This window comes from Carassius auratus, chromosome 41 (assembly GCF_003368295.1).
Source record: "Carassius auratus strain Wakin chromosome 41, ASM336829v1, whole genome shotgun sequence".
Lineage (NCBI taxonomy): Eukaryota > Metazoa > Chordata > Actinopteri > Cypriniformes > Cyprinidae > Carassius > Carassius auratus.
The window spans coordinates 25,937,294-25,964,776 of record NC_039283.1 but is presented as its reverse complement, the minus strand read 5'-3'; the positions used below and the strand labels follow the sequence as shown (position 1 = coordinate 25,964,776).

General features: G+C 40.5%; 1 protein-coding gene across 6 annotated transcripts; it reads left to right on the top strand.

Moving 5' to 3' along the window:
* The first annotated feature begins 342 nt into the window (after window positions 1-342).
* Window positions 343-26,596, top strand: LOC113059427 (DENN domain-containing protein 4B-like). 6 transcript variants are annotated; one of them, XM_026227915.1, is made up of 29 exons: window positions 343-735; window positions 1,812-2,021; window positions 8,275-8,589; window positions 9,163-9,415; window positions 10,181-10,250; window positions 10,338-10,507; window positions 10,746-10,987; window positions 11,945-12,011; window positions 13,182-13,240; window positions 13,312-13,456; window positions 13,662-13,837; window positions 15,029-15,129; window positions 15,222-15,437; window positions 15,984-16,129; window positions 16,219-16,352; window positions 16,466-16,580; window positions 16,656-16,862; window positions 16,983-17,111; window positions 17,723-17,867; window positions 17,947-18,090; window positions 18,169-18,352; window positions 19,042-19,318; window positions 20,393-20,497; window positions 20,583-20,758; window positions 21,600-21,987; window positions 22,066-22,165; window positions 23,057-23,222; window positions 23,301-23,359; window positions 24,359-26,453. In XM_026227915.1, the coding sequence occupies exons 3-29, from the start codon at window positions 8,294-8,296 to the stop codon at window positions 24,502-24,504; spliced, it is 4,416 nt and encodes a 1,471-aa protein (XP_026083700.1). In that variant the 5' UTR covers window positions 343-735; window positions 1,812-2,021; window positions 8,275-8,293; the 3' UTR covers window positions 24,505-26,453. The 6 variants fall into 6 exon arrangements, with proteins under 6 accessions (XP_026083700.1, XP_026083697.1, XP_026083701.1 ...); XM_026227916.1 differs by lacking the exon at window positions 343-735 and adding an exon at window positions 858-875; XM_026227912.1 differs by lacking the exon at window positions 1,812-2,021.
* Window positions 26,597-27,483: the final 887 nt, after the last annotated feature.

Below are 27,483 nucleotides of genomic sequence, written 5' to 3'. Positions count from 1 at the left end.
AATGATTAACTGCTCAATTATTTAAAATATTTCAATAATGCTGAAAATTCGACATTCATCCCAGGAATAAATTACGTCTTATATATTCACAAAGAAAAAAAAGCTATTTTAAATTGTAATATTTCACTATTTTTGTTACGTTATTTCACAATATTCGTGTTTTTACAGACGTTTTTAGAACATTTGCGCTCGTTAAATAATATTATTTAAAAACCATTATAACGCCAAGAGTTCGTGCCTGACATACTAATTTGCGTTTGGACAAATATATAACGTTAAACTGAATTTTTAAATCCTTGTGAAGTCATCATAAACAAGCGTGTCACGTGACAACGTCATGCGTCACTTCAGCAGCGCGCAACAACCTTCACAGTGACGCTGGCGGACGTGATGATAATAGACACCGAATAAAACGATTAAAATCAGAATATTATTATTTATTCAGACCGATCAGAAGCCGCATCTGCAGTGTCAGTCAGCGCGGTTGTTGTAATGCGGCTCCGCGCCGCTGGGCGTCAGTCCGCGCGTCGCGTCTGCAGCTGCTCGGAGCCCCTGCTTGCTTTCTGTCCGTGATGGCGGAACGCAGCGGCGACGGTTGTTCCGCGCAGTGAAACTCGAGCCTGATCGCGTCCCGGTACCGGCCGGACCGAATGACAACCGAGTGAGACTGTATGAGCCGAAGCTTCAGGATGAGATGAGAGTCGAACTGAGCCGAACTGCGCTTCTGCTGCTTAGGTGAGTCCCGAACCGAGCCGAACTGAGCCGAGCCGAGCCGAGCCGACAGAAGCGGAGCAAACTGCTTGACTAAAAAAGACAGCTGTAATAGATGCGTGTTATTGAAACATGAAGATTCGTCATGAGATCAGCCGAACCAGGTGTGTGTGTGTGTGTGTGTGTGGACCGTCGGTCGTTCTGAAGCGGGTCCGAACCGGTTTTGTTTCAGGACACAGATAGTACGTTAGCGATTCAACACAGAATTTATTTTCGATAACAGATTTGCTTTTATTCATATAATATTGAACCGGACGTGCCCAGAAATATGTCAAATTGTTTTCATTATCGAAACATGGAACCAGAATGGCATGCCAACATTTCATTTCTGTTTTTGACTGAATATTTACAATATATTGAATGTGTTTTTGATTAAATTAGTGTAGATGTAGACTGTGCTCTATAATTGATATCTATAATTGATCAGTACATATTGATATTTGTCAATAGTAGATATCATCAGCTGTCAGAAAGCACATATCAGACATAACCAAACACAAGATCATTCTGTCCTGGCCTCTTGACTGATTAATTCAATTTTATTTAATTCACGATCATTTAGATTACTGTCCATCTTACAGGGATGCCTGTGTTTTGTCTTGTGATATATATCATATTTATTTATTTGGACTTAATATTTTGGAAATAAACCCAGGACAGTGAATATAAATTCTGAAATATTCAGAATTCTGAAATATTCACTAGATAAATATACAACCATGTTGATCTTCAGGCTCAGATTGCACGCGCAATGCATTAAAATTACTGAACTGCATTTCCAAGACATTTCTCATTATTTAGTTTCGTATTAGCTGAATTCTATTTAAAGTTCTGTAAAAAAGCACATTTGTTTAGAGTTGAGTGCACTTGTGAAGTTTGATGTTTCTGAGATGAATGAGTGATGTGTTAAGTAATCGTGATCTCAGCCGTGCTAGTGTTAGGGTGTGTGTCTGAGAGTCACTGCGAGCGTCTTACAGAGATGATATTCACACAGCTTGAGATGAACTGAGATGAATGAGGGAAACTCTTGTGTTTTGCAGCTGATGAGTTTGAGGAAGTGAGTGTTGAAAGTGCTTAGAAAGAGCTAAAAGCAGCGTGGACAGGAAACGCATCAGCTCAAAGATGAGCTGAAACAGGAAGTGGAGTTTTCTATTGAAGACACCTGAGGTAGAGTGTGTGAGCCACTGAAACACGCGGCTCAACCCAACTCATCCGAAAGTATTCGTCTGACCAATACACTTTCATTCAGGGTGAGTGATGATGAACTGCGGCCTCTGGCTGTGTTTACGATCGCAAACTGCTCACACTACTCAGAATCATGCACCCTACTCATACTACACTACTCATACTATACATACTAAACTACTCCTACTATACACACTACTCTAATCAAACTGATCACACTGATCAATGTACTCACACTACACTACTCATACTATACATACTAGACTACTCCTACTATACACACTACTCTACTCAAACTGATCACACTGATCAATGTACTCACACTACACTACTCTCACTGATCACACTACTCACACTGATCACACTACTCACACTGATCAATCTACTCACACTACACTACTCACACTGATCACACTACTCACACTGATCAATCTACTCACACTACACTACTCACACTGATCACACTACTCACACTGATCACACTACTCACACTGATCAATCTACTCACACTACACTACTCTCACTGATCACACTACTCGCACTACACTACTCACACTGATCAATCTACTCACACTACACTACTCACACTGATCTCACTACTCACACTACACTACTCACACTGATCACACTGATCACACTATACTGATCTCAATACTCACACTACACTACTCACACTGATCACACTGATCACACTACACTGATCTCAATACTCACACTACACTACTCACACTGATCAATCTACTCACACTACACTACTCTCACTGATCACACTACACTGATCTCACTACTCACACTACACTACTCACACTGATCTCATTACTCACACTACTCTCACTGATCAATCTACTCACACTACACTACTCACACTGATCTATCTACTCACACTACACTACTCACACTGATCACACTACACTGATCTCACTACTCGCACTACACTACTCACACTGATCAATCTACTCACACTACACTACTCACACTGATCACACTACTCACACTGATCAATTTACTCACACTACACTACTCTCACTGATCACACTCATCACACTACACTGATCTCACTACTCGCACTACACTACTCACACTGATCTCACTACTCGCACTACACTACTCACACTGATCTCACTACTCGCACTACACTACTCACACTGATCAATCTACTCACACTACACTACTCACACTGATCACATTACTCACACTGATCAATCTACTCACACTACACTACTCACACTGATCACACTACTCACACTGATCAATCTACTCACACTACACTACTCTCACTGATCACACTCATCACACTACACTGATCTCACTACTCGCACTACACTACTCACACTGATCTCACTACTCACACTACACTACTCTCACTGATCAATCTACTCACACTACACTACTCACACTGATCACACTACTCACACTGATCGCACTACTCACACTACACTACTCACACTGATCACACTACTTACACTACACTGCTTGCACTGATCACACTACACTACTCACACTGATCTCACTACTCACACTACACTACTCACACTGATCTCACTACTCACACTACACTACTCACACTGATCACACTACTCACACTGATCGCACTACTCACACTACACTACTCACACTGATCTCACTACTCACACTACACTACTCACACTGATCTCACTACACTACTCACACTGATCTCACTACTCACACTACACTACTCACACTGATCTCACTACTCACACTACACTACTCACTGATCACACTACTCACACTGATCTCACTACTCGCACTACACTACTCACACTGATCTCACTACTCACACTACACTACTCACACTGATCTCACTACTCACACTACACTACTTGCACTGATCAACTACTCGCACTACTCATACTATACACACTACACTACTCACACTACACTACTCACTGATCACACTACTCACACTGATCTCACTACTCGCACTACACTACTCACACTGATCTCACTACTCACACTACACTACTCACTGATCACACTACTCACACTGATCTCACTACTCGCACTACACTACTCACACTGATCTCACTACTCACACTACACTACTCACACTGATCACACTACTTACACTACACTGCTTGCACTGATCAACTACTCACACTACTCATACTATACACACTACACTACTCACACTACACTACTCACACTGATCACACTACTTACACTACACTGCTTGCACTGATCAACTACTCACACTACTCATACTATACACACTACACTACTCACACTACACTACTCACACTGATCACACTACACATACTCTACTTCTCATACTATACACAAACTGCTCATAGTGCTCACACAATACATACTATATACACTATACTACTCACACTACTACACATCCTACAAATACTACCCACAGTACTTACACTACACAAATTATACACACTATACTTCTCACACTACAAAAAGTAGACATACTATTCTATACACACTATACAATCTACTCGCACATGCTCACACAACACATGCTACACAAACTCTATATATTAGTCAAGTCACCTTTATTAATATAGCGCTTTAAACAAAATACATTGCGTCAAAGCAACTGAACAACATTCATTAGGAAAACAGTGTGTCAATAATGCAGAATGATAGTTAAAGGCAGTTCATCATTGAATTCATTGATGTCATCTCTGTTCAGTTTAAATAACTAACTAAATAAATAATTAACTAAGCAAGAAAGAGGCGACAGCGGCAAGGAACCGAAACTCCATCGGTGACAGAATGGAGAAAAAAACCTTGGGATGCTCTTGAGTAGAGCTTCCATTTCTATCTGTTATTTTTAGTGTCTCTCTCCTGACTCGGGGTTCAGCCAGACTGACAATAGTTCAGGCGTTTATGTACAGAGTAAATGTCATTGTATTTACAGACTGGGCTCAAATTGTTGAATTTAATATGACATATATATCGACCTGCGGCTGGTTCAGTGTTTGTGGTTTGAAGCTCCAGCTCAGATCGTTACTCTTTAGGCCTCTTGAGATCTTCTGGGCTGTTCTGGGATCAGTGAAGAGCGCTCCGTTCTGCTGTGTGTCCTCCATCAGTACCTCAGTCTCTCCTCCTGATTTCTGTGCTGGTGGTGTGTGAATGGACTCAGATCTGCTGAAGTTCACGTTCTGTGAGTTAGTTTGATGTGGAACAGGTCTCAGCACAGAGTTCGGCTCACATCAGTGAACTTCCTGTAGACAGAGACTCATGGTTCATGATTCAGGAACATCTTCATGCTCTTTGACTGTGTTAACATGCGCACCAGATTCTGTTTCAGCTTTTTTCTGAATATTATTTCTATACAAACAGCATTGGGAATATATTCCTGTACACATGGTTGTTGAATGATAAGGTTTCGTGAGGACGCACCCATCGGAGCTATAGCTATGTTTCCATCCAAAGATTTGAATTTAACTTGTGCGCAAATCTTTGCTCAGGCATTTCCGAACAACCAAAACAACATTTCAGATGCAGTGCAACGAGGTCGGTCCACTGGTTAGTCAACACATGGTGGAATTTATTCAGTAAATGTGTTTCCATCATAGTTTATCCTACTTATGTGCACATATGTTTTTTTTTAAGGGTATTTGTATAATGTGCTTCAGGCCTTTATTTATACTAAGGCACACCTGTGCAATAATCACACTGTCTAATCAGCATCTTGATATGCCACAGCCGTGAGGTGGATGGATTATCTCGGCAAAGGAGAAGTGCTCACGAACACAGATTTAGACAGATTTGTGAACAATATTTGAGAGAAATAGGCCTTTTGTGTACATAGAAAAAGTCTTATTAGATCTTCGAGTTCAGCTCATGTATAATGGGGCAAAAACAAAAGAGTTGCGTTTATAATATTTTTTGTGTATATTTATACGCTTTACATTTTATAAAAGGTATATTCATTATAGAAGTATTGAAGACTTTATAAATATTTTTTTTTTAGTTTGCACTACTTTTCCAAGTCTAAATATCAGACTTCTGAGATCGCCATATATATATGCAGTATGTATATATGTGTATATATCAAGCTTTTCTAAGGCTGTGTGAATCCTGGTTCGGAAATAAAAAATGACAGTGTTTGAGGGAAATGAAAGAAATGTGAAAAGTGTGGTGTAACTTCAGTGCGTTTCTGCCGGAAACACATTTCCCCACTTTGATTTCTGAACGCTTGAGCGATGAAGAGGAAGTGAAGTGCAATGGCTGTTGTTTCCTCTGATAGTTTCCTGCACGTGTTAGCAGTCGCTCGTGTTGGTGTGATCAGACTGCTGTTTACTCGTCTCTTCAGTGACTCTTTCATTCATGAGCTGATCTGAGAACAGAACCAGACCGATCCGAACCGATGTGCTTCAGTCCTGTCTAACAGCGGTGAGTTAACCCGCTTCGTTTCCAGCAGGGGACTTCCGGTCCTGAGGCGGTCACCATGGTGACAGGTGTGTTTGTAGATGTGAGTGTGACTGTTACGACCCTATTTAGGGACCAACATAAGAAAGCCATTCTAAAGGCAACAAACACCACAGTGGCCAGGGCAAAAGTTTAAGTTTTAATCCACAGGTAAAATTAATATCCAAAAATAGGAAAACAGTAAAAGTGTATAACAAACGAATCCTAAATAAGGACTGGTGAGCTAACTAATCTAAACTACCACTAACTCAAGAGTCAAGGAAACTTCCTATCTCCCGAGGAAGAAATCAAACAGCAAAAGTCTTCCGGGTCAGCTCACTTACCCATGCTTTCTATGTACACTGTGGTAACTAAACAGTCAGTCTCTCACCAGCCTTAAACAAAAAAGAATGCGAAACAAGACTAAACACAAAACAGAGTTCCCAGGGCAAGTCTCCATTGAAGTGCCAGCAGCGCTTCAGGTGTTTGTAATGGTCTCCGCCCACATCCAATTAGCAGCTGCACTCAGGAAAGGAAAGAGAGAAAGAGCAGGGGCTCGTAACAGTGACGGATGCAGAGAGTCACCTGCGCGTTGACCTTTGACCCCATCGTGACACGTGTGTGTGTGATGAGCAGGAAACACGCTGACAGTGTGCACTTCCTGTCACGAAATCTCACCGAATTAGACAAATTGTGGATGAGTGACTCAAAGTTTCATGCATGCGTTTGATTACCACTATTGGTTCACTGATATAATGGCATTTTATGTGTGTGCTGTGTGTAAGATGAGGATTACCCAGGATTTATTAGAAAAATATGATTCCCAATGCACACAAATTTCCTGGAATACTGAGTTCCCCGTTGGTAACTGTGTTTACTTGCAGTTTTATTATATGTTTATTAATTATCTTTTTATTTGTGAAAAATACTTTGTCAACTAAAGTATAAGTATGTTTATTTGACACTTTTTAATCCATCGTCAAATGATTTTAAATTTCTTAAATATTAATTAAAAAGAAAATAATATCGGCTTTATATCGGCTACCCTGCTTTCCAAGATATCAGCATCGGCTGTCAAGAAAACAATATTACTATATTAGAAAACTAATAACCAGTGTTTTTGATTATTTCATTTGTAATAAATCATAAACATTGAATCTAGAAAAATAAATTATTTTTAAAATTGTAATAAATTATTCAATTGTTAAGGATTTACAAATTGAACTGATTAGACATCATTATTTAATGTAAGAATCCAGAAAAAAATTAAACCGGAAACGTAAAATAATAATAAAAAATAATACAATATTTCATAGAGCGTACATATTATTGTAAAAAAAAAATGTTACTTTTTTAAACTCATTGATTAGACATGCTTTATTAATATAAATATTATTATTGTTATTATTATTATTACAATTTAATTGAACTATTTAAATTTAATGCAGTAAAAAATAAAACACAGAATTTGAGAAATAATAAATATTTAATTTGGCGCTAGTATTGTTTCAATTGTAACAAATTATTGAATAGGTCAACTTTAGTGCATTTAATTGAACATGCATCTTATTTGATTAATACATTTTAATTACACCTTTAAAACGATTTCATAAGTCATTATTATTGTGAAAATTGTATTTAATTAAATCGAAAAAATAAGTTTTACGGTTAAATTCAATTAATCAGACATGATTTACTTTAAAATTAAGATTAACTGTAAACCATTAAAACATTGAAAAAAACATTGAACCGAAAAACAGAGAATCTGAGAGAAAAAAAAAGTTTTCATAAATGTATTAAATGAATCAATTGTTAAAATGGACTTTTAACTATTAAAACAGAATCCAGAACATTTAAAACCGAAAACACTAAATGCTTGTTCATCTGTAAAGGTGTGTGTGTCTGTGTGTGTTTGTGTGTGTGTGCCAGTGGTGTCTAGACCGGCGTGATGACAGAAGAGCGATGTCCTCAGCTGGTGGATTATTTCGTGGTGGCGGGTCTGGCGGGCGCTGGGTCTCCGCTGGACGAGGAGGGTCACCAGAGGGGCGTGAGAGCGCTGCAGCCCGTCATTGATCTGGCCGTGATCGCCCGTGGTCTCGGGGAGGACGTTCCTGAGGGATTCACCTGCATCGAGAAAACACAAGGAGGTCATCCGGCGGAGCTGAGCGCAGGCCTGCTCAACAACACACACATGTTCCTGTGCTACCGCCGAGGACACGACAAACCGCCCCTCGTGGAGCTCGGGTGAGAGAACACAGCACAAACAGTTAGACATCACTCAGAAGAGGTGTTGATGCTCATGTAGTCTGATGCAGTGAAAATACAGAGCTCAATTTTATTCAGAAACTCAAACTAGCATTATTAAAGTAGCATTAAACCATTCAAATACATATTTGTTTTTTATAATAAATATAAACAAATAAACTAAAATAAAAACTTAATTAATATACAATAATACACTTATTTCAGCTAGTTTCTAGACAACATTTCTCATTTTAATTTGGCTTAACTTGATGTACTAAAATAACTAAAACTAAAGAACTAAAAATGAAATGTGTATATGTATATATACACACACACACACACACACACACACACACACACACACACTGCTACAATGGAAAAAATGCATTTACACAATTACTAAAACCTAAACTAAAAAAAAAAAAAAAACCTGATTCCAAATATTGTTAAAAGTAATGCTCTAAATGTGAGTCTGCGCTCTATATCTCCAGTGATGTGATCATGCAGTGTGTCAGATATGAGCAGCAGCTCGTTCCTGTCGACTGATGAATGTGTTTTGTGTGTGTGTGTCAGTGTTCTGTACGAGGGCAAGGATCCGGTCAAGCCGGGGTGGCAGGTGATCGAGACGACTCCATACAGTCGCTCTGCGAACCTCAGCTCCGGCGGCCCCACAATGCACCGCACTTTCCTGATGTTTCGCCGAGCGCCAGACTCACAGGCGCTGAACACGCTGGGCGTCACCGAGATCTCACTGCTGATGCCTAGCAAGGGCGAGACGGCGCCACACACCTACTGCAGAGTGGACAAGGACCTCAACACTGGCATGGTGATGATTCACTGACTCACTGAACCACTAACCCGCTGATTCACTGACTAACTGATTCATTAACTCACTGATTCATTAACTCACTGATTCACTGACCCGCTGATTTGCTGACTCACTGATTCACTGACCCACTGATTCACTGACTCACTGAACCACTGACCCACTGATTCACTGACTCACTGAACCACTGACCCACTGATTCACTGACTAACTGATTCATTAACTCACTGATTCACTGACCCACTGATTCACTGATTCACTGATTCACTGACTCACTGACTTACTGATTTGCTGACTCACTGATTCACACAGAAAATCGAGTGTTAGAATATTAAATAATTTTACTGTTTTACTGTATATTTGATAGAATAACAAAATAATGTTATTGATAGAATAACAATAAAATGATTTTTTTTTTTTTACAGATTAAATGTATATCATATTCACATAGGAATAATGTAATTACTGTGTTTACGGTATTTCTGATCAAATAAAAGCAGCGTTGATGAGCAGAAGGGACTCTTTGAGAGACAGTTCTGAGCTAAAGAGTTAATGAGCAGTGGATTTAAATCTGTTTCATGTAAACGAGTGCTGAGCTTGTAATTATGTCCACATCTGCTTCTCCTTCCTATTTAAACACACTCCAGAAAACACCATCAGCTGTGAACTTCCTCTTCTGCTTTAATCTGTTTCTCTGACTCTCGGTTTCTTCTCTGTTGGTTTGGATGTGTGTGTGTGTGTGTGTGTGTGTGTGTGTGTGTTCAGTGGGGCTCGGCGCTGTATCTCTGCTACAAGCGTTCAGTGGTTAAAGCAAACGCTCTGTTGTACGAGGCAGGTGAGTTTTACACTCATATACACACACACACACACACTCTTACTGTATATACTGCGGGTGCCTCTGTAAGCACGTGTGTGTGTTCAGGTCTGATCAGTCGCTATCCGGAGGAGGATCTGGAGTCGTTCCCGCTGCCGGACTCTGTTCCGGTCTTCTGTCTGCCGATGGGAGTGACGGTGGAGAGCTGGCCGCTCAACACTAAATACCAGCTGCCCGTCTTCTCCACCTTCGTCCTGACCAGCGCCTCCGGAGACAAGGTCCGTCTGCTCACAGCTCATGACCCGCTCACTCCAGTAACAACCAGTCCAGCGTCCCGTTTCTCTGAAAGCTACTGACGTCTGAACACTTCTATTCATCAAGAACACATTCAATCGATCAAAAGTGACACTAATGTTAGAACATCTTACCGACTCCTAAAGTGCTGTCAAAACTCAGTGTAGCCCTGATTGCATCTGATGGTTTGGTCACATGATTGTGTGTGTGTGTGTGTGTCAGGTGTACGGCGCTGCGATCCAGTTCTACGAGGCGTACGCCCGCGAGTCTCTGTCGGAGCGTCAGTGTGTGCGTCTGGGTCTGCTGAGCGTCGTGGACCGCCGGCCCATCACCAACCGCAGCGTTCAGGTCAAGAAGAGCATCTGCGTCCTCTCACACTGGCCCTTCTTCAGCGTCTTCCAGAAGTTCCTCACCTTCATCTACAGATACTCCATCTCTGGACCACACGTGCTGCCGCTGGAGAAGTGAGTCATGTAGAATAAAACAATAAAGCACTAATGGAAGTTTATGATTCTAGATCTTTCAACAACTGCACATTCTTCAGGGTTCTTGGTCTTTTTGATCCTGTTGATTAGGATTAAAAAAAAATTTTTTTACTTACAATAAACAAATTCATAAGAAACATCCTTTTTGATAATTTATTTATTTGGATATTTAAATATTTTAGTTCATTTTTAAAAAGAACGCTGGTATTCAAAAGATGATGTGTTGAGAAAAGTCTCTTTCTTCACGGAATACAGAATAAAAAATGTTATTGCAACTTTTTATATTTAATTGTGACTTTGTTTTCCCCAAATTCTGAGAGTAAAAAAATCTGAAATGCAAGAATTAAACACAGAATTAAGATTTTCTATCTTCTAGATTTTTCTATCTTCTTCTAACTCTCACAACTCTCTCTTTTTTTTTTTTTAGGAATAAAAAATGATAAAGTTAATAGCAACTTTTTATCTTTTTCTCACAATTTTTATTTTATGTCTTATAATCCTTAGTTTTGGTAAAAGTCAAAATTGTGTGATAAAACCTCTGAAGTGCAAGAAACAAAATCAGATTTCTTTTTTTATTTTTTATTATTATTATATTTTGTGGTAGAAATGAGGTTCTATTATTTTGCCCATATAGTCAAGTCACCTTTATTTATATAGCGCTTTAAACAAAATACATTGCGTCAAAGCAACTGAACAACATTCATTAGGAAAACAGTGTGTCAATAATGCAGAATGATAGTTAAAGGCAGTTCATCATTGAATTCAGTGATGTCATCTCTGTTCAGTTAAATAGTATCTGTGCATTAATTTACAATAAAGTTTCATATAGTGAAAGTCAGTGTGGGTCAATGCATTATTCCAGATATCTTCTTGTGTGTTTGATGGGAGAAATGAAATGTGTTCATGAAAGATTCCTTCTGTTGAAATCGTCTGCAGGCACATCTCGAGCTTCATGCACAACGTCCCGTTCCCGTCGGCGCAGCGTCCTCGGATCCTGGTGCAGGTGATTGATCTCAGAGTCTCCCCGCAGGCGCCGGCCGCTGGGCCACTACAGACACGTGGGTAACGGGGGGTGATGAAGCTCCATCATCATCCTCCTCTCTGACTGTAGCATAGAGATCCAGAGCAAATCACTTCAATCAGTAGAGCTTGTCCAGAGCTTGAGATCCAACTGATCCAGGGATTGATTGATTAAGAGTTAATCTGGTGCTGGGCGGGAAATCAGAGCATGAGGTGGAGAAGAAAATCAGTGTGACCTGAACTCAGAACTCTGTGTGTGTGTGTGTGTGTGAGAGAGAGTGTGTGTGTGAGTGTGTGTGTGTGAGAGTGAGTGTGTGTGTGTGTGTGTGTGTGTGTGTGTGTGTGTGTGAGAGTGAGTGTGTGAGAGTGAGTGTGTGTGTGTGAGAGTGAGTGTGTGAGAGTGAGTGAGTGTGAGTGAGAGTGGGTGTGTAAGAGTGAGTGTGAGTGAGTGAGTGTGTGTGTGTATGTGAGAGTGAGAGTGTGTGTGTGAGAGTGAGTGTGTGAGAGTGAGTGAGTGTGAGTGAGAGTGAGTGTGTAAGAGTGAGTGTGAGTGAGTGAGTGTGTGTGTGTGTGTATGTGAGAGTGAGAGTGTGAGTGAGTGTGTAAGAGTGAGTGAGTGTGTGTGTGAGAGTGAGTGAGTGTGTGTGTGAGTGAGAGTGAGTGTGTAAGAGTGAGTGTGAGTGAGTGAGTGTGTGAGAGTGAGTGTGTGAGAGTGAGATTGAGTGTGAATGTGAGTGAGTTTGTGTGTGAGAGTGAGTGTGTGTGTGAGAGTATGAGTGTGTGACAGTGAGTGTGTGTGTGTGTGTGTGTGTGTGTGAGTGTGAGTGTGAGTTTGTGTGTGTTAGTGAGTGAGTGAGAGTGAGTCTGTGAATGTGAGTGTGAGAGTGAGAGTGAGTGTGTGAGAGTGAGTGTGTGTTAGTGAGTGAGTGAGAGTGAGTCTGTGAATGTGAGTGTGAGAGTGAGAGTGAGTGTGTGAGAGTGAGTGTGTGTTAGTGAGTGAGTGAGAGTGAGTCTGTGAATGTGAGTGAGAGTGTGAGTGTTTGTGAGTGTGTGTATCAACTGTTTGTGTGTGTCACTTTGTGTCTCTTTGTGTGTGTGTGTTAACTCTGTGTGTTTGTTAACCATGTGTGTGTGTGTGTGTGTGTGTCCTCAGCTCTCTCCGTATGATAATCTGCTGCTCTGTCAGCCCGTGTCGTCTCCGCTGCCGCTCAGGTGAGTTCTTCTTCTGATGATCTGATTGGCTGCTGTGTCTGTGCTCTGATTGGCTGATGCTCTGCTCTCAGTGGGGCCAGTTTTGTGAAGCTGCTGCAGAATCTGGGTCCGGAGAACGCGTGTCTGCTGCTGCTGGCGGTTCTGACCGAACACAAGCTGCTGCTGCACTCGCTGCGGCCCGATGTCCTGACGTCCGTGAGTGAGGCGCTCGTCTCCGTGAGTCCAGCACACATCACACGGATTCAGAGCAGCTCCACAAGGAGGAGTTTGGATATTCCAGTATTTTTGCACATGACTGATCCTGGTTATGTTTTTTAAGCAAAGTGATTGATGAACTGTGAAAACATTACGGTGCAGCCCTGAGTAACAGTGTGTGACTTCCTGTCTCTGCCGGTCATGTGACGGGTGTTTCCTGTGTTAGATGCCATTTCCTCTGCGCTGGCACTGTCCGTATATCCCGCTGTGTCCTCTGCGGATGGCAGATGTGTTGTGTGCTCCCATGCCCTTCATCGTGGGCGTCCACTCCAGCTACTTCGACCTGTACGACCCGCCGACTGACGTGGTGTGTGTGGACCTGGACACCAACACCATCTTCCAGTGAGTCTTCCTGCCGCCTGACAGGATTCCAGATAAATGCTGCTCTTCTGAACTTTCTGTTCATCTGTGAATCCTGAAAAATAATATGCATCACAGTTTACATAAAAATATTGTGCAGCACAACTGTGTTCAACACTGATAATAATCAGAAATGTTTCTTGAGCAGTAAATCATCATATTTTCATGATTTCTGAAGATCATGTGACACTGGAGACTGGAGGAATGATGCTGAAAATACAGCTGTGCACCACAGAAATAAATTACACTTTAACACAGATTCACACAGAAAACAATATTTTAAATTATAACTAGATTTTTTAAAAATCGTCAAGACAAACTTTAGGTCAGATTGAAAAAGGCTGAAAGTTTAAACCAGCTGTAAAAGCCTGAAGTTTGAAAATTTAGATTAGAATAATGTTGATAACATGTTTCTAGCATGTTTAGCATCTTTTTAGCATGATAACTAGCATATTGCTGGCATGGTTCGGATGTTGCTAGCATGAGTAGCATGTTACTATTGTGTTGCTAGCATGATAAACAAGTTATTAGCATGTCATTACGATTTTGCTTGCATGACTAGCTAGTGACTAGCACGTAGTTAGCATGATTAGCAAGATACAAACCTGTTTCTAGCATGATTAGCATGTTACTAGTGTATTGCTAGCATGATAAACAAGTTACTAGCATGTCACTAGCATGATTAGCATGTTATTAATGTGTTGCTAGCCTGATTAGCATGTTACTAATGTGTTTCTAGCATGATAAACAAGTTACTAGCATGTCACTAGGATGTTGCTTGCATGACTAGTTACTGACTAGCACGTAGTTAGCATGATTAACAAGATACTAGCCTGTTTCTAGCATGATTAGCATGTTACTAACGTGTTGCTACCCTGATTAGCATGTTAATAGTGTGTTGCTAGCATGATAAACAAGTTACTAGCATGTCACTAGGATGTTGCTTGCATGACTAGTTAGTGACTAGCACGAAGTTAGCATGATTAACAAGATACTAGCCTGTTTCTAGCATGATTATCATGTTATTAGCTTCAAAGCTCTAGTAGCAGTAGCGTTTAGAAATTTAGTCTAAGAAGAAGATTAATGAAAACCTTAAGTAGCAGATCAGTATTTTACAATTTTACTGTATTTTTGAACAAATAAAGCAGAAGAAGCGTCTCTTTGTGTCTCCAGGTCTGAAGATAAGAAGCTTCTGTCCTGGAAATCTTTGCCCAGGAAACATGGGAAGATCCTGCTGAGCTCTCTGACCAACCTGCACAAGACTCTGGAGAAGAGTGAGTGAGCATCACACACACACACACACACAAACACACTGACTGACTTATGATGTCACTTCCTGTCCTCACGCTCTCTCTCGGTCCATCAGTTTATACTCCGGGTCAGGAGGAGGCTACGCTGGAGTTCCTGCTGACGGACTACGATCTGATCTACGGCCGTCAGAAGCAGCTGGAGCTGGAGATCCAGGAGGCCTTCCTGCGCTTCATGAGCTGTCTGCTGAGAGGATACCGCTCCTTCCTGCTGCCCATCACACAAGCGCCCTCCGACCGAACCACGGACTGCAGCTCGCTCTTCAACCTGCAGGGTGCGCTAACACCACTGACCTCACCGACCGAAAACACATCACAAAGATCTGTGGAAGCCCTTTCCCACCACTGAATAAAAATAATGTTATTGTGACTTTATAACTCACAAGTCTGACTTTGAGTGACGCAATAGTGAGAAAAAAAGTCAGGATTATGAGATAAAAGGTCGCAATTAATTTAATTTAATTTTATTTAGTGGCGGAAACGGGCTTCCATAAATATCAGCACTTCAGCTAGTTGCAAAGACAACATTTTTATTTAGTTTAACTTAACGAATTAACCAAAACTTACGGAAGTCAATTTCCATCGCTGAATACAAATAAGGTTATTGTAACTTTGTATCTCCCAATTCTGACTTTAAATGACGCAATCCTGGAAAAAAAGTCAGAATTGCGAGCGATAAAGTCAATTGCGATATAAAAACATGTAATTCTGACTTTTTTTCCGCAATTTTGACTATTTCTCAGAATTGCGAATTTATATCTTGCATATCTCAGCATGAGTCAGAAACACACTGTTGATGTTTTCTCTCGGTGTGTTGTCAGGCTTCCTGAAGTCTCGTGATCGAGCGCAGCAGAAGTTTTACACGCAGCTCACGAGGACGCAGATGTTCACGCAGTTCATCGAGGAGTGTTCGTTCGTCAGCGACCGTCACGGCTGCCTCGAGTTCTTCGACGAGTGCGTGCAGAAGGTCAGACGCTCACCTGCAGTCACCTGAGCGCAGCGGCCAATCAGATGGCTCCGGTGACACCTGTGTGTGTGTGTGTGTGTGTGTGTCAGGTGGACGTGGAGAAGCCGGAGGACGTGCGTCTGATCGACCGAGACGAGTGTCTCAGCGGTGAGCACACGGTGTTCATCATGCCTCCGGAGGAGCCACAGGAAGCTGACGGCTCCGAGTGTCCCGCCCCCTACAGGTGTGTGACCATCAGTCGTGTCCGTTCATTATAAACACCCTCAGACGTCTGATATCACTTCCCTTCTCCGCTGACATCCCTGCACGCTTGTGTGTGTGTGTGTGTGTGTGCAGCTATGACACGTTCCCGGTCCTCCAGGTGGATCTGTTCGATCGGCCGCAGGATCAGCTGCAGACTCCAGCTAAAGGAAGTGCCCCCAGTAGCCCCGCCCCCCGCCGCACCAAACAGGTACGAGCCACAGCTGAAGGTCAGGTCATGGGGTCAGAGGTCAGCCGGCTGACGCTGTGTGCTGTGTGTGTGCAGGAGATCAAGCTGGCGCAGAAGAAGGCACAGAAGTACTCGACGGTGCCGGAGATGTGGTCTAAATGTCTGCTGGGTCACTGCTACGGACTCTGGTTCATCTGCTTACCAACATTCGTCAGAGCAGAGAGCAATAAAGTCCGAGCGCTGCAGGCCGCATACGAGGTGCTCAAACACATGGAGACACGGAAGGTGGTGCTGCCGGACGAGGTCAGAGACACACACACACACACACACACACACACACACACATCACTATATAAAGCACTATCTGTATTGATGTGATGCAGAAGCAGTAATCGTGTGTGTGTGTGTGTATGTGTGTCGCAGGTGTGTTACCGTATCCTCATGCAGCTGTGTGGTCAGTACGGTCAGCCGGTTCTGGCGGTCAGAGTTTTGCTGGAGATGAAGCGAGCAGGAATAACGCCCAACACCATCACATACGGATACTACAATAAAGTGACGTGTTTCACACTCATACAGGGCTTCCTGAACTGGGGTTATGAGCCGGTGGAAAGATGATAAATCATTTTAAAAGAATCATGAGCAAAAGCAATAAAATAATTAATCATAAATGTGTAAATAATTGAAAAGAAAAATTATCAAAATCAATTGTAATGAAAATGTAAATTAAAATACATAAAAAATAAATAATTTTAAATGAAAAACACTATTTTTTACATAATAAAAAAATAATTTAATAATAAAAAACTAAACATTTACTGAAAATTAAGTCATAAAAATGTAAAATTATAAATAATTTTTTTAAGCTCTCAGTAAAAAGTGGGATAATGTAAAAATAAAAGACACCAAAAATATTTACTTATGAGTTTTAAGTAAAAAAAATATACAGTTAAAATAATTTAATTAAAACACTTACTAAATATTCAATCATTAAAATGTTAAATTGAAATACATAGACAGTTTAAAAAAAAAAAAAAAAAAATGTTTAAGGAGATATTTCAGCGGAAAGTGGTTCAGCTGCAGAAAGAGTTTGGGAATCCCTGATATAATGAACAGGTAAAACTCTTCTCTTTACTCATGCGTGTGTTTTATTCTGGCGTCTGTAGGCGGTGCTAGAGAGTAAATGGCCATCCACCAATCAAGGAGGGCGTCTTCGCTGGGCGAAGCTTCGCAACGTGGTATTGGCCGTGGCTCAGTTCAGGCAGCCAATCAAACAGCAGAAGAGGAGCACTTCATTCAGCAGCCACACAGGTCAGAGAGGCCCCGCCTCCAGCACGTGATTGACAGCCAACAGCAGAGTCACATTCTCACAACCTGCTCCTGTTTCTAGGAGACGAGCTGTCTAAGCCCCGCCCCCACTCAGCGGTGCTCCGTAAGTCCAGCTGGAGCGGGTTGAGTGACAGCTCGAGCCACGAGTCCCTGACGAGTCTGGCCAAGAGCAACAGTGTGAGCGGCGTTCAGGCGTCAGCAGGCAGTGAGTGACTGATAATCCAGACTCGCGTCTGCTCGTTCTGTTTCTGAACTCTTATTCAGTCTTTGTTGTATTTATCAGAGATGAAGCTGTCAAAGCAGACGGCTGCGGCCTCAAGCAAGCCTCCTGCCGGCCGGCGTGACACACTGAGTCCTCCAGAGCCGGTGTTAGTGCGCCGCAGCGACGTCTGTCTGTCCACCTTCCACAGAGACTGTGCAGAGAGCACAGACACAGACTGCAGAGGTCAGCCGCAGAGGGACAGCAGGTACACACAGACAAAACAAGCACCAATGGTCCCACTTTATATGAAGTGTCTCTTACTACGGTGAACTTACAGCAGAACAGTTTTGCTGCTGTTGAGGGGGATACAGGTAAAGGTTTGGGTCAGGGACCGGTTTAAGGGTGGGTTAAAGTGTCATTATAAATGTAAGGCCTTTTTTTTAATTTAAGTACAATGTAAAAACATGTACACAATAAGTGCATTGTGCTAAGTGAAAGTGGGGCTGCATAAATGAATAAAAATCTAGATTTTTTTTAAAACTATGATAAAAATAAAGTTAAATTTGTAAAAAATATAATTTTTAAATTTAAATCCTAAAAATGCTATTTTTGCATTTTATTTTATTTAATTGTAACAAATTAATTAAAATTAAAATAACTAAAGCAAAACGTTATTTTATGCACTATTGAATTTAGTTTTTGAATTTAAAATTTAAATAAATTATTTGCAAAAAAAAAAAACGATCAGGATCAAACACCTGTGTTTAATAGTGTGTTACACTAATTCACTCCCTAAAAGCTATCTGATTAAAATAAATTACTAAAAATATATATTTTTAATCTAATTGGTTATTAAACCATAAAATTGTAAAAATATTAAATTTAAATAAACTTTTTGGAAATTTTTTTTTGCTAAAATTAAATCCAAAATGTGGAATTTTTCCTGTTCTGCAGGTCGGTGGAAGTGAGGGAGACTCTGAACAGGAAGTCGGTGGATGAAAACTACAACAACGTTTCCTCTCCGAGCCGCAGTCTGACCGGGAAACTGCAGCAGCTGCTGACGCCCACGAGGAACCGTGCCTCGGTGCGACGGGCCGCTAGCATGGATGACCGGCGGCCGGGAGCAAACGGACACCTGCGCCACACATCAGACCAGAAACCGTCTCGCAAGAGCCAAATGACCGAGAGTCTGCTGAAGGCCAAGGATCGGCTGTACAACGCCACGTCTGAGGTGACCGTGCTGATCAACATCTGACGAGTGCAGTTATATGAGCCTGCATTCAAGAATTCAATTATAAAAAAAGAAGTCAAAAGAATAGAAATAGAATAGAGAACACTAGTGTTAGAGGGTCAACTTCTTTATATAAATAGAAAACAAGTAGAAAGAATAGAAATAGAATAGAGAACGCTACTGTTTGAGGGTCAACTTCTTTACATAAATAGAAAACAAGTCAAAAGAAAAGAAATAGAATAGAGAATGCTACTGTTTGAGGGTCATATTCTTTAAATAAATTGAAAAAAAGTCGAAAGAATAGAAATAGAATAGAGAACGCTAGTGTTAGAGGGTCAACTTTTTAAAATAAATAGAAAACAAGTCGAAAGAATAGAAATAGAATAGAGAACGCTAGTGTTTGAGGATCAACTTCTTTAAATAAATAGAAACAAAAGTCGAAAGAATAGAAATGGAATAGAGAACGCTAGTGTTAGAGGGTCAACTTCTTTAAATAAATAGAAACAAAAGTCGAAAGAATAGAAATAGAATAGAGAACGCTATTGTTAGAGGGTCAACTTCTTTATATAAATAGAAAACAAGTCGAAAGAATAGAAATAGAATAGAGAACGCTAGTGTTAGAGGGTCAACTTCTTTATATAAATAGAAAACAAGTTTATAAAAGGAAAAGTCGAAAGAATAGAAATAGAATAGAGAATGCAAGAGGTCATGGTTTTGAACTAATGGGTTGAATCAGTGATTCAATATCTCACTCATTAAAACTACTGATAATTTTTTAAGAATCATTTTATATTTCATTGTAAAAAACACTGACATCTATCATCAGTTATTTGTGCAATGCTTAATCAAAATATTTTTGTTGTAATATCTATTCAATGCTTTTATCATCACAATAATGACTTTAAATTATCTTTTTTTGGGGGGGGATATATCAGCCCAAATTGATATGTGCTTAATTTGATTAATTCATTGGCACATCTTGTAATTAATTACATTATATTTCAATCAAATGACAGCCCTGATAATAATAGTGTGTGTGTGTGTGTGTGTGTGTGTGTGTGTGTGTGCGTGCAGAGCTCTCTGTCTGTAGGAAGTGACATTGACATGTTGGACACACAGACGCTGGCAGTTCCTCTCAGGAAGTCGTGGGATTCATCACAGGAAGTGGCAGGCATTGAGGTTTGTGACTCTTTATGCACTTCAGTAACGTTGAAGCAGGCTGTTTTCAGTCTCAGTGTGTGTGTGTGTGTGTGTGTGTGCGCAGGTGCTGATGTCGAGCTGCTCGCTGTGCCGCAGCTGTAATTCTCTGGTGTATGATGAGGAGATCATGGCGGGCTGGACGTCTGACGACTCCAATCTCAACACCACCTGTCCATTCTGCTCCGCTCCGTTCGTCCCGCTGCTGAACGCTGAGATCTGTGACCTGGGGCCCGTCTGCAGGTGACCAGATAAAACATCTGTGTTATATCAAATAAGATAAACATCCAGTGAAATAATACAAATCATTTGATTTCAATTCATTTATTTTCAGCGTTTTGACTAAATAACTAAAAATAGAACTGAAATAAAATTAAATGAATTAAAACTATATAATAAATAATAATATAAAACATAAAATAACTAAAACTTAAAAAAAAAAAAAAAATAGAATTACAAAATATTAATGAAAAATGTCCAATTTATACAAAATAACAAACGAACATGCTTGAGTCTGTGATTAGGGGAACTTTTCTCTCCTTTAGGATAATTTAATATTTGTTTTAAAGATTAGATTATAAAACTTCAAATAAATTCTTCTAAATTAAATAATTTAAAAATAAATATGAATATAAATATTTAAAATTCCTTTATATGAGGTTTATAAATAGTATTCTATTCATGAAAAAAAAAATTCTATTTATGTGATCAATATTCTCAACAATAAGTCGCTACGAATCAACGACGAGGTGAGAACAACACACACACACACACACACACAGAGTCTAAGTATAATTTCATTTCTTTTAGGAGCTTAAAAAACTATTGATCAAAAATGTGAAATGTGAAGAAAATTGATAATCAAATACAGATTTTTATCTAAACATTAAAAAATACTTAGAAGAGGATGGAAATGATTAAAGTGGGGTGAGGGGGGTTTATTGGCACAGTGGTTAACCAGAAAAGTTTAAAATGGCAATTAATGCCCAAAAGTATAAAAAAATTAATGCAGCATTATATGGAGTCACATGAATGTGTGTTTGTGTGTCTGTGTGTGTGTGTGTGTGTGTGTGTGTGTGTGCAGTGTGGAGCGCAGTAACCTGAGCACGGAGGATGATCTGGAGAATATCATGCGTCCTCGCTCCGCTCCGGGCGACACACTGCAGCTCCAGTGTAACGGCGTGAGAGAGACGGACACCAGCTCTGAGACCAGCAGCCAATCAGAGGGCAGTGTGCCATCAGTAGGCGGAGCCCCGCAGGTGACGGTGGCATACCTGAGCCCACTGGTAGTGCGCAAGGAGATGGAGAGTCTGCTGGAGAATGAGGGCGAGGCTGTTCTCTCTCAGGTCCAGCTGCTGGACAGTCACTCCATCCTCTTCTGGAATCTGGTTTGGTACTTCACTCGCCTCGGCCTGCCCAGTAACCTGCTGCAGCTGCTGCGGACGTCTCCGCTGACCGCACGCCTCACACAGGTCTCTCTCTCTCACACAGACACACACACACACACACACACACACAGAGGAGCTCAGCTGACTGTGTTTGTGTGTCAGGGGTCAGAGGGCACGGCGGTGCGGGTGAGGCTGCTGTGGGACACACTGACCCCAGATACAGAGCAGTGGCCGGCGCTCTACATGCTCTGGAGGATTCACAGTAAGACACACACACACACACACACACACACACACACACACACACACACACACAGACAGACACACACACACACACACACACACACACACAGCCTAACATCAACCCTCATAATACATTCAAAATCTCTGTACTTGTTTCACATTCCACAGTTGTATTTTCAAGTTGAGTGTCTTGAAAAATCTAAAGTTAAAGGTGCTGTAGGGAACTTTTGTAAAAAAATATTTTTTACATATTTATTAAACCTGTCATTATGTCCTGACAGTAGAATATGAGACAGATAATCTGTGTAAAAATCAAGCTCCTCTGGCTCCTCCCAGTGTCCTATTGCCATTTGCAGAAAGTCATGTGCTCCCGGTAAAAAATAACCAATCAGAGCTGCGGTCCGTAACTTTGTTTGTGTTCAAAATTTAGAAAAATGAAACTAATCAGCGAATACACCATGAATCCATTTTCCAAACCGTGTTTTTAGCTTGTCCTGAATCACTAGGGTGCACCTATAATAAGTGTTTATATTCGGACTATTTTAGATTGCTTCGGGGATACCGCGGCGGAGTAACCCAGTACCTTTGTGATTCTTCATAGACATAAACAGAGAGAAGTAGTTCCGGCTACAGTGTTCTTCCGCAAGACGCAAGCAGTTCTGTTTATTAACCGCTAGAGCGTCAAAAGTTCCCTACCGCAGCTTTAATATTATTCAAATAAAACCACATTGATCAGCAACCTCTCATTAATGAATTAATGTGAAAACATGTCAAAGTTTTGAATGTTAACATTATGCAAAATAAACACTCACAGTGCATTATGAGGGTAAAACTCATCAAGCGCAAGTCCTACAGTATTAATAATCTGTTGATTTCTGTTATTTATTGTGATTCCCCTCCTGTCCTGCAGGTGGCGTCCCCATGCGCAGCTACAGCTGGCGGCATCACAACCATCCCTTCAACCTCACTTTCCTGGAGGAAGTGCTTCGCTGGATCGGCATGAACGAGGTACACAAGGCCATCACACTCTTCCTGGATACGGTTGCTAAGCAGCATGGCACTCCGCGGATACAGAGGTGAGGCGTGGTGAGAGCTCAGGTGATTCTCAGGTGAGTCTGAACGTGACTCTGATGTGTGTTTGTGTGGATCCGCAGGAGTCTGTACAGAGAGATGCTCTTCCTCACGGTGGCCGCCATGGGCAAAGATCACGTCGGTGAGTCGCACAGAACCAGCAGACTCCAATAGACGAGCAGAACCTGTGCTGTTTTTATTTTTATGTCTTTTTGTCTGTTTTGTAGATTCATTACTCCTAACTTAGAAAGTTCACCCAAAAATTCAACATTTGCTGTTAATTTACTCACACACACACCATCCAAGATGTACTTGTTGAAAATATATATATAATAATAATTAAAAAAAAAGAATAAAGTTGATGGTCTTTCATCCAGCCAGAAAGATCTGTCAGACAGGCTTTATTGCGGGCAGCTACCGTCAGATCATCTGTTCGGAATGATAAGTAGATTTGAGTGTCATCAGCATAGCAGTGATAAGAAAAGCCATGCTTCTGAATCACAGATTCTTATGATGACATGTATATGGAGAACAGAAGTGGTCCAAGCACCGAGCCCTGAGGCACCCCAGTAGCAAGAAGTTGTGACTTAGAAACCTTTCCTCCGCAATTATATTATTAAAGCATCAAATAATGATGTGAATCATGGATATTTTACATGTCTAAAGCATATAAAGTGAATAAACTTGCTTTCTTCAGTTCATCTTTTTACATAAACAGTTAGAAACCATAAAAACTTTAATTTGGCCCTGCATTCGATGCAGATCTAGTGGTCTTCGGTCTGAGTCGAACTGTTTCCTCAGGAACTGGAGCACTGAATCAGTTCATTCATCTGAGAATCAGATATTCATTAAAAAGAACCAGTTCAAAAGAATTATTTGTTTGTGAACCGGAGTGATATTGTTATAAATAATGTTACATTTCATAAGACCTCAGTATATCATCAGAAGCCTAACAAGGAGCATCATTTCAGCTAAAAATATTCTTTATTGTTCTTGGATGGCCTGAGTGTGAGTACATTAACAGCAAATGTACATTTTTGGGTGAACTAACCCTTAAGTTGAAGAGAATTTCAAATAATATTTAAAAAGTAAATGAACAGTGTTTCATCTGTGTGTGTGTGTGTGTTTGTGTGGTCCTCAGCTTCCTTTGATAAGCGTTATAAAGCGGCATATGTGCGCCTGAGCAGTTCTCTGGGCCGAGAAGAGCTGAGGAGGAAGAGAGTCCAGCCGCCCAGTCCTAAAGCCGTCGACTGCAGACGCTGCTTCCTGCTGCCACTGGAGTGCTGAACACACACACACACACTCCGCTCGTCTCGTCTCATCGTCGTCTTCATGCTGCTTAAGGAGGAAATGCGAACACAAAGTCCAAGCACTTTTGCAGTACGTTCACCGCAGATGCAGCTGTGCATTATGGGAACGCATGACCCTTTCACCAAAACTGCTTCTGTATCCCACAATGCCGAGCAAACTGACACCTGGCCACTCCTCAAACTACTTCATTGGATCTAGTGTGGCGTCTGGATTTACCTCGTTTATTTCTGTTCGTTTGATTTCTTGGATTTCTTGCGGTTGTAAACGCCGGAAGGCATCATGGGAGTTTGAGATAATTCTGCACTGGAGTGATGCTCTGAGCTGCTTCATGTTAGTGTGAGATGTTTCCCGACCAGCAGATCCATCGTCTCTATTCTGGACAATAGAGTTACTGCATAAACTAGTCTAAATAGGATTATTTAGTTCCTCCGAACTGTGTTTGTGTGACAGAAAGCAGTACTGCTGTTGAGCTACAAACACTTTTTATTCAGTCATTTTAAAGGCTTTCTCCTGGAGAATCATGATTCCTGTGACGTCTGTGTGCTGCCGTCAGGATCACGTTCAGCTCGTTCACCCACAAACCAGCTGCTTTTAGCTTTGAGACGTTGTTCACAACCATCAAACGCATTCACCTCCAAACTCTCACTCGTGTGAAGAACAGATCATTTACAGACAGAAATCATCATTCTTTCAAACCTGTGTGACTGTGTTTTCTGTTCATATAATGAAAGTCAGCGGGTCCAGAGTTTTTTTTAATCTCCCAACATTCTTCAAAATACATAAACATTTAGTCATTTATCAAATATTCATTTTCAGAACATCAGAAGACATGAGGAGAGTGAATGATGGCTAAATTGTCTCTTTAAATGCACACATCAAGGTTGAAAAAGTAGATTTTATTTTATGCTGTTTTTCAGTCATGTCTGATGATGATTTATTTTTTCTATACGCATTCGGAGTCCAGGATATAATACAAAACTATGAAGGAACTAGAGACATTGAATCCAGCTGACTTCCTGTACATTTCACAATAAGTTTTTTATACTAACAGAGCTAAAAGTTCAAAGTTGCAGTTACAATATTTAATTTAAAACAATAATTTGTGATACACTAAAGAAAAGATATTTGCTATATCTATATAAATACACTTCACAGTAAGATTTCATTTGTTAATGCATTAGCTAAAATGAACTGTTAATTAGCAAATAACAATATGTTTACAGCATTTACTAATCTTTGCTCATGTTCGTTAATACAAATTTATGTATTTGCATGCTAACAGTGCATTAACTAATATTAATAGATACAACTTTTGATTTTAATAAAGTATTAGTAAATGTTCAAATTTGCATTACTTAAAATTAGTAAATGTTGTAGAAGTATTTTTCATTGTTCACGTTAACAAATGAAAACTCACTGTAAAGTGTTGTTAAAAATCTCGATGTAGAAGACTTGTCGTTCTGTTGGTTTGGTGGTGAAGTGTGATCTGCTGCGATGCTTCTCTGTTGTGTCGGGAAGCGTCTCTTTCTGGTTTGCTCTTCTGATCTCTGTTTCTTGGGTTTCTGTATTTGTCTGACCTTCTTCTCCTGGAGTGAAACGAATGTGATCTGTGTTTAAAATCACTGTTACAGAGGAAACACTCGTGAATGTTGTATATACGCCACATTCGTTAGTCTTAATTTTATTGACAAGGAATATGAACCTGCTAGAAGAGTTTTAGTGGCATTAGAGGAAGTGATGTAAGAGGAAGCTGTAGTTTGTGCTCTCCTTCAGTAACTGCGAAGCAGTCGAGCTTCACTGCAGCATGAACATCTGCATTTATCCAAATAACAGAGATTATAAAGCTATATTTAAGTTTTTGGGTGTTTGCTGTGCTAATTTATATTGATGTGACCTTTGTTGTGAATGTTGTTTTGTTTTTTCTTTTTTAAGAAAACCATTTTAAGAACCCTCATTCTGTCCGAGTCTCTTCAGATCACTGGCATGTGAGTTTATTATAAATAATCAGCATGAAATGTAATGTAAATGTGAAACCTTTGATTATATACACACACACACACACACACTTGTGTTATAATTAAAGTAGAAGCAGAAATACCCCAAAACAAATAAAAAAGCCCTCCTCTGGCTCAAACAGAATCATCTTTTAAAAGGAGCATCTGAGACAATCAGCTGACAATGGATGTAACTTTTGGCTCAACTGCATTTCCCCAAACAAACTACAGGGGTCGTCATACCCCATAAGACAGGGACTTCCACAAAGATCCCTGTAACCAAACATGAAAACAAATCAGTCAAATGATATACCCGAGTCACAACCAAAGACAGCTCCTAAAAAAATCCTAACCTAAAACTCCTAAAAATCGCCAAAGGAAGAAAGCATCTAAATTAACCCAAAAAACCTACTTACATTATTCATCCAGAGTGTGGGACAGAGACCACTGAATAAACCGCTTGTTCGGACACTGCAAAGAATTCAAGAAAGTCAATGGATTATGATCTGTGTATATCACAGTGGGGTACTTGTATTTAAATACCGTACACAGCACAATGCTGTAGTGCCCTGCGAGAACCGTTTCTGTCAGACGCGTCTGATTCGAGAATTGATCGAATTGTCCGAAAGAACCGGTTCACTTGAGCACCTGCTCCTTTGCCCCTTGAGTGCCCCTTTGTCAAAGCAAAATTTCCTCGAATTTTTTTTGTAATAACATACCCTTTTGTGAATGCCTGCCCACGCCCAATCATAATATTATTACAATTTATTAATAATAATTTAGCTGTTAATAAAATGACCAACATGATGACCTTTCACCTGACCGGGAAAATTCCTCACGCCGCACGCGCATTTTTTAATTGTTAGAGGATATTTTCAACACCGCGGCAGCTGGTAAGTGGTGTTTCATTCTCAGCGAAGTGATTTTGATGTTTATTTACTTATTATTATTTTACAAGAAG

Bases quoted from the DNA above. Each gene is read 5' to 3' on its own strand.
- LOC113059427 (XM_026227914.1), top strand. From the start codon at position 8,294: ATGACAGAAGAGCGATGTCCTCAGCTGGTGGATTATTTCGTGGTGGCG. The intron at 16,130-16,218 runs GTCAGACGCTCA...TGTGTGTGTCAG, and splicing joins TCGACGAGTGCGTGCAGAAG to GTGGACGTGGAGAAGCCGGA. The intron at 19,319-20,392 runs GTGACCGTGCTG...GTGTGCGTGCAG, and splicing joins TGTACAACGCCACGTCTGAG to AGCTCTCTGTCTGTAGGAAG.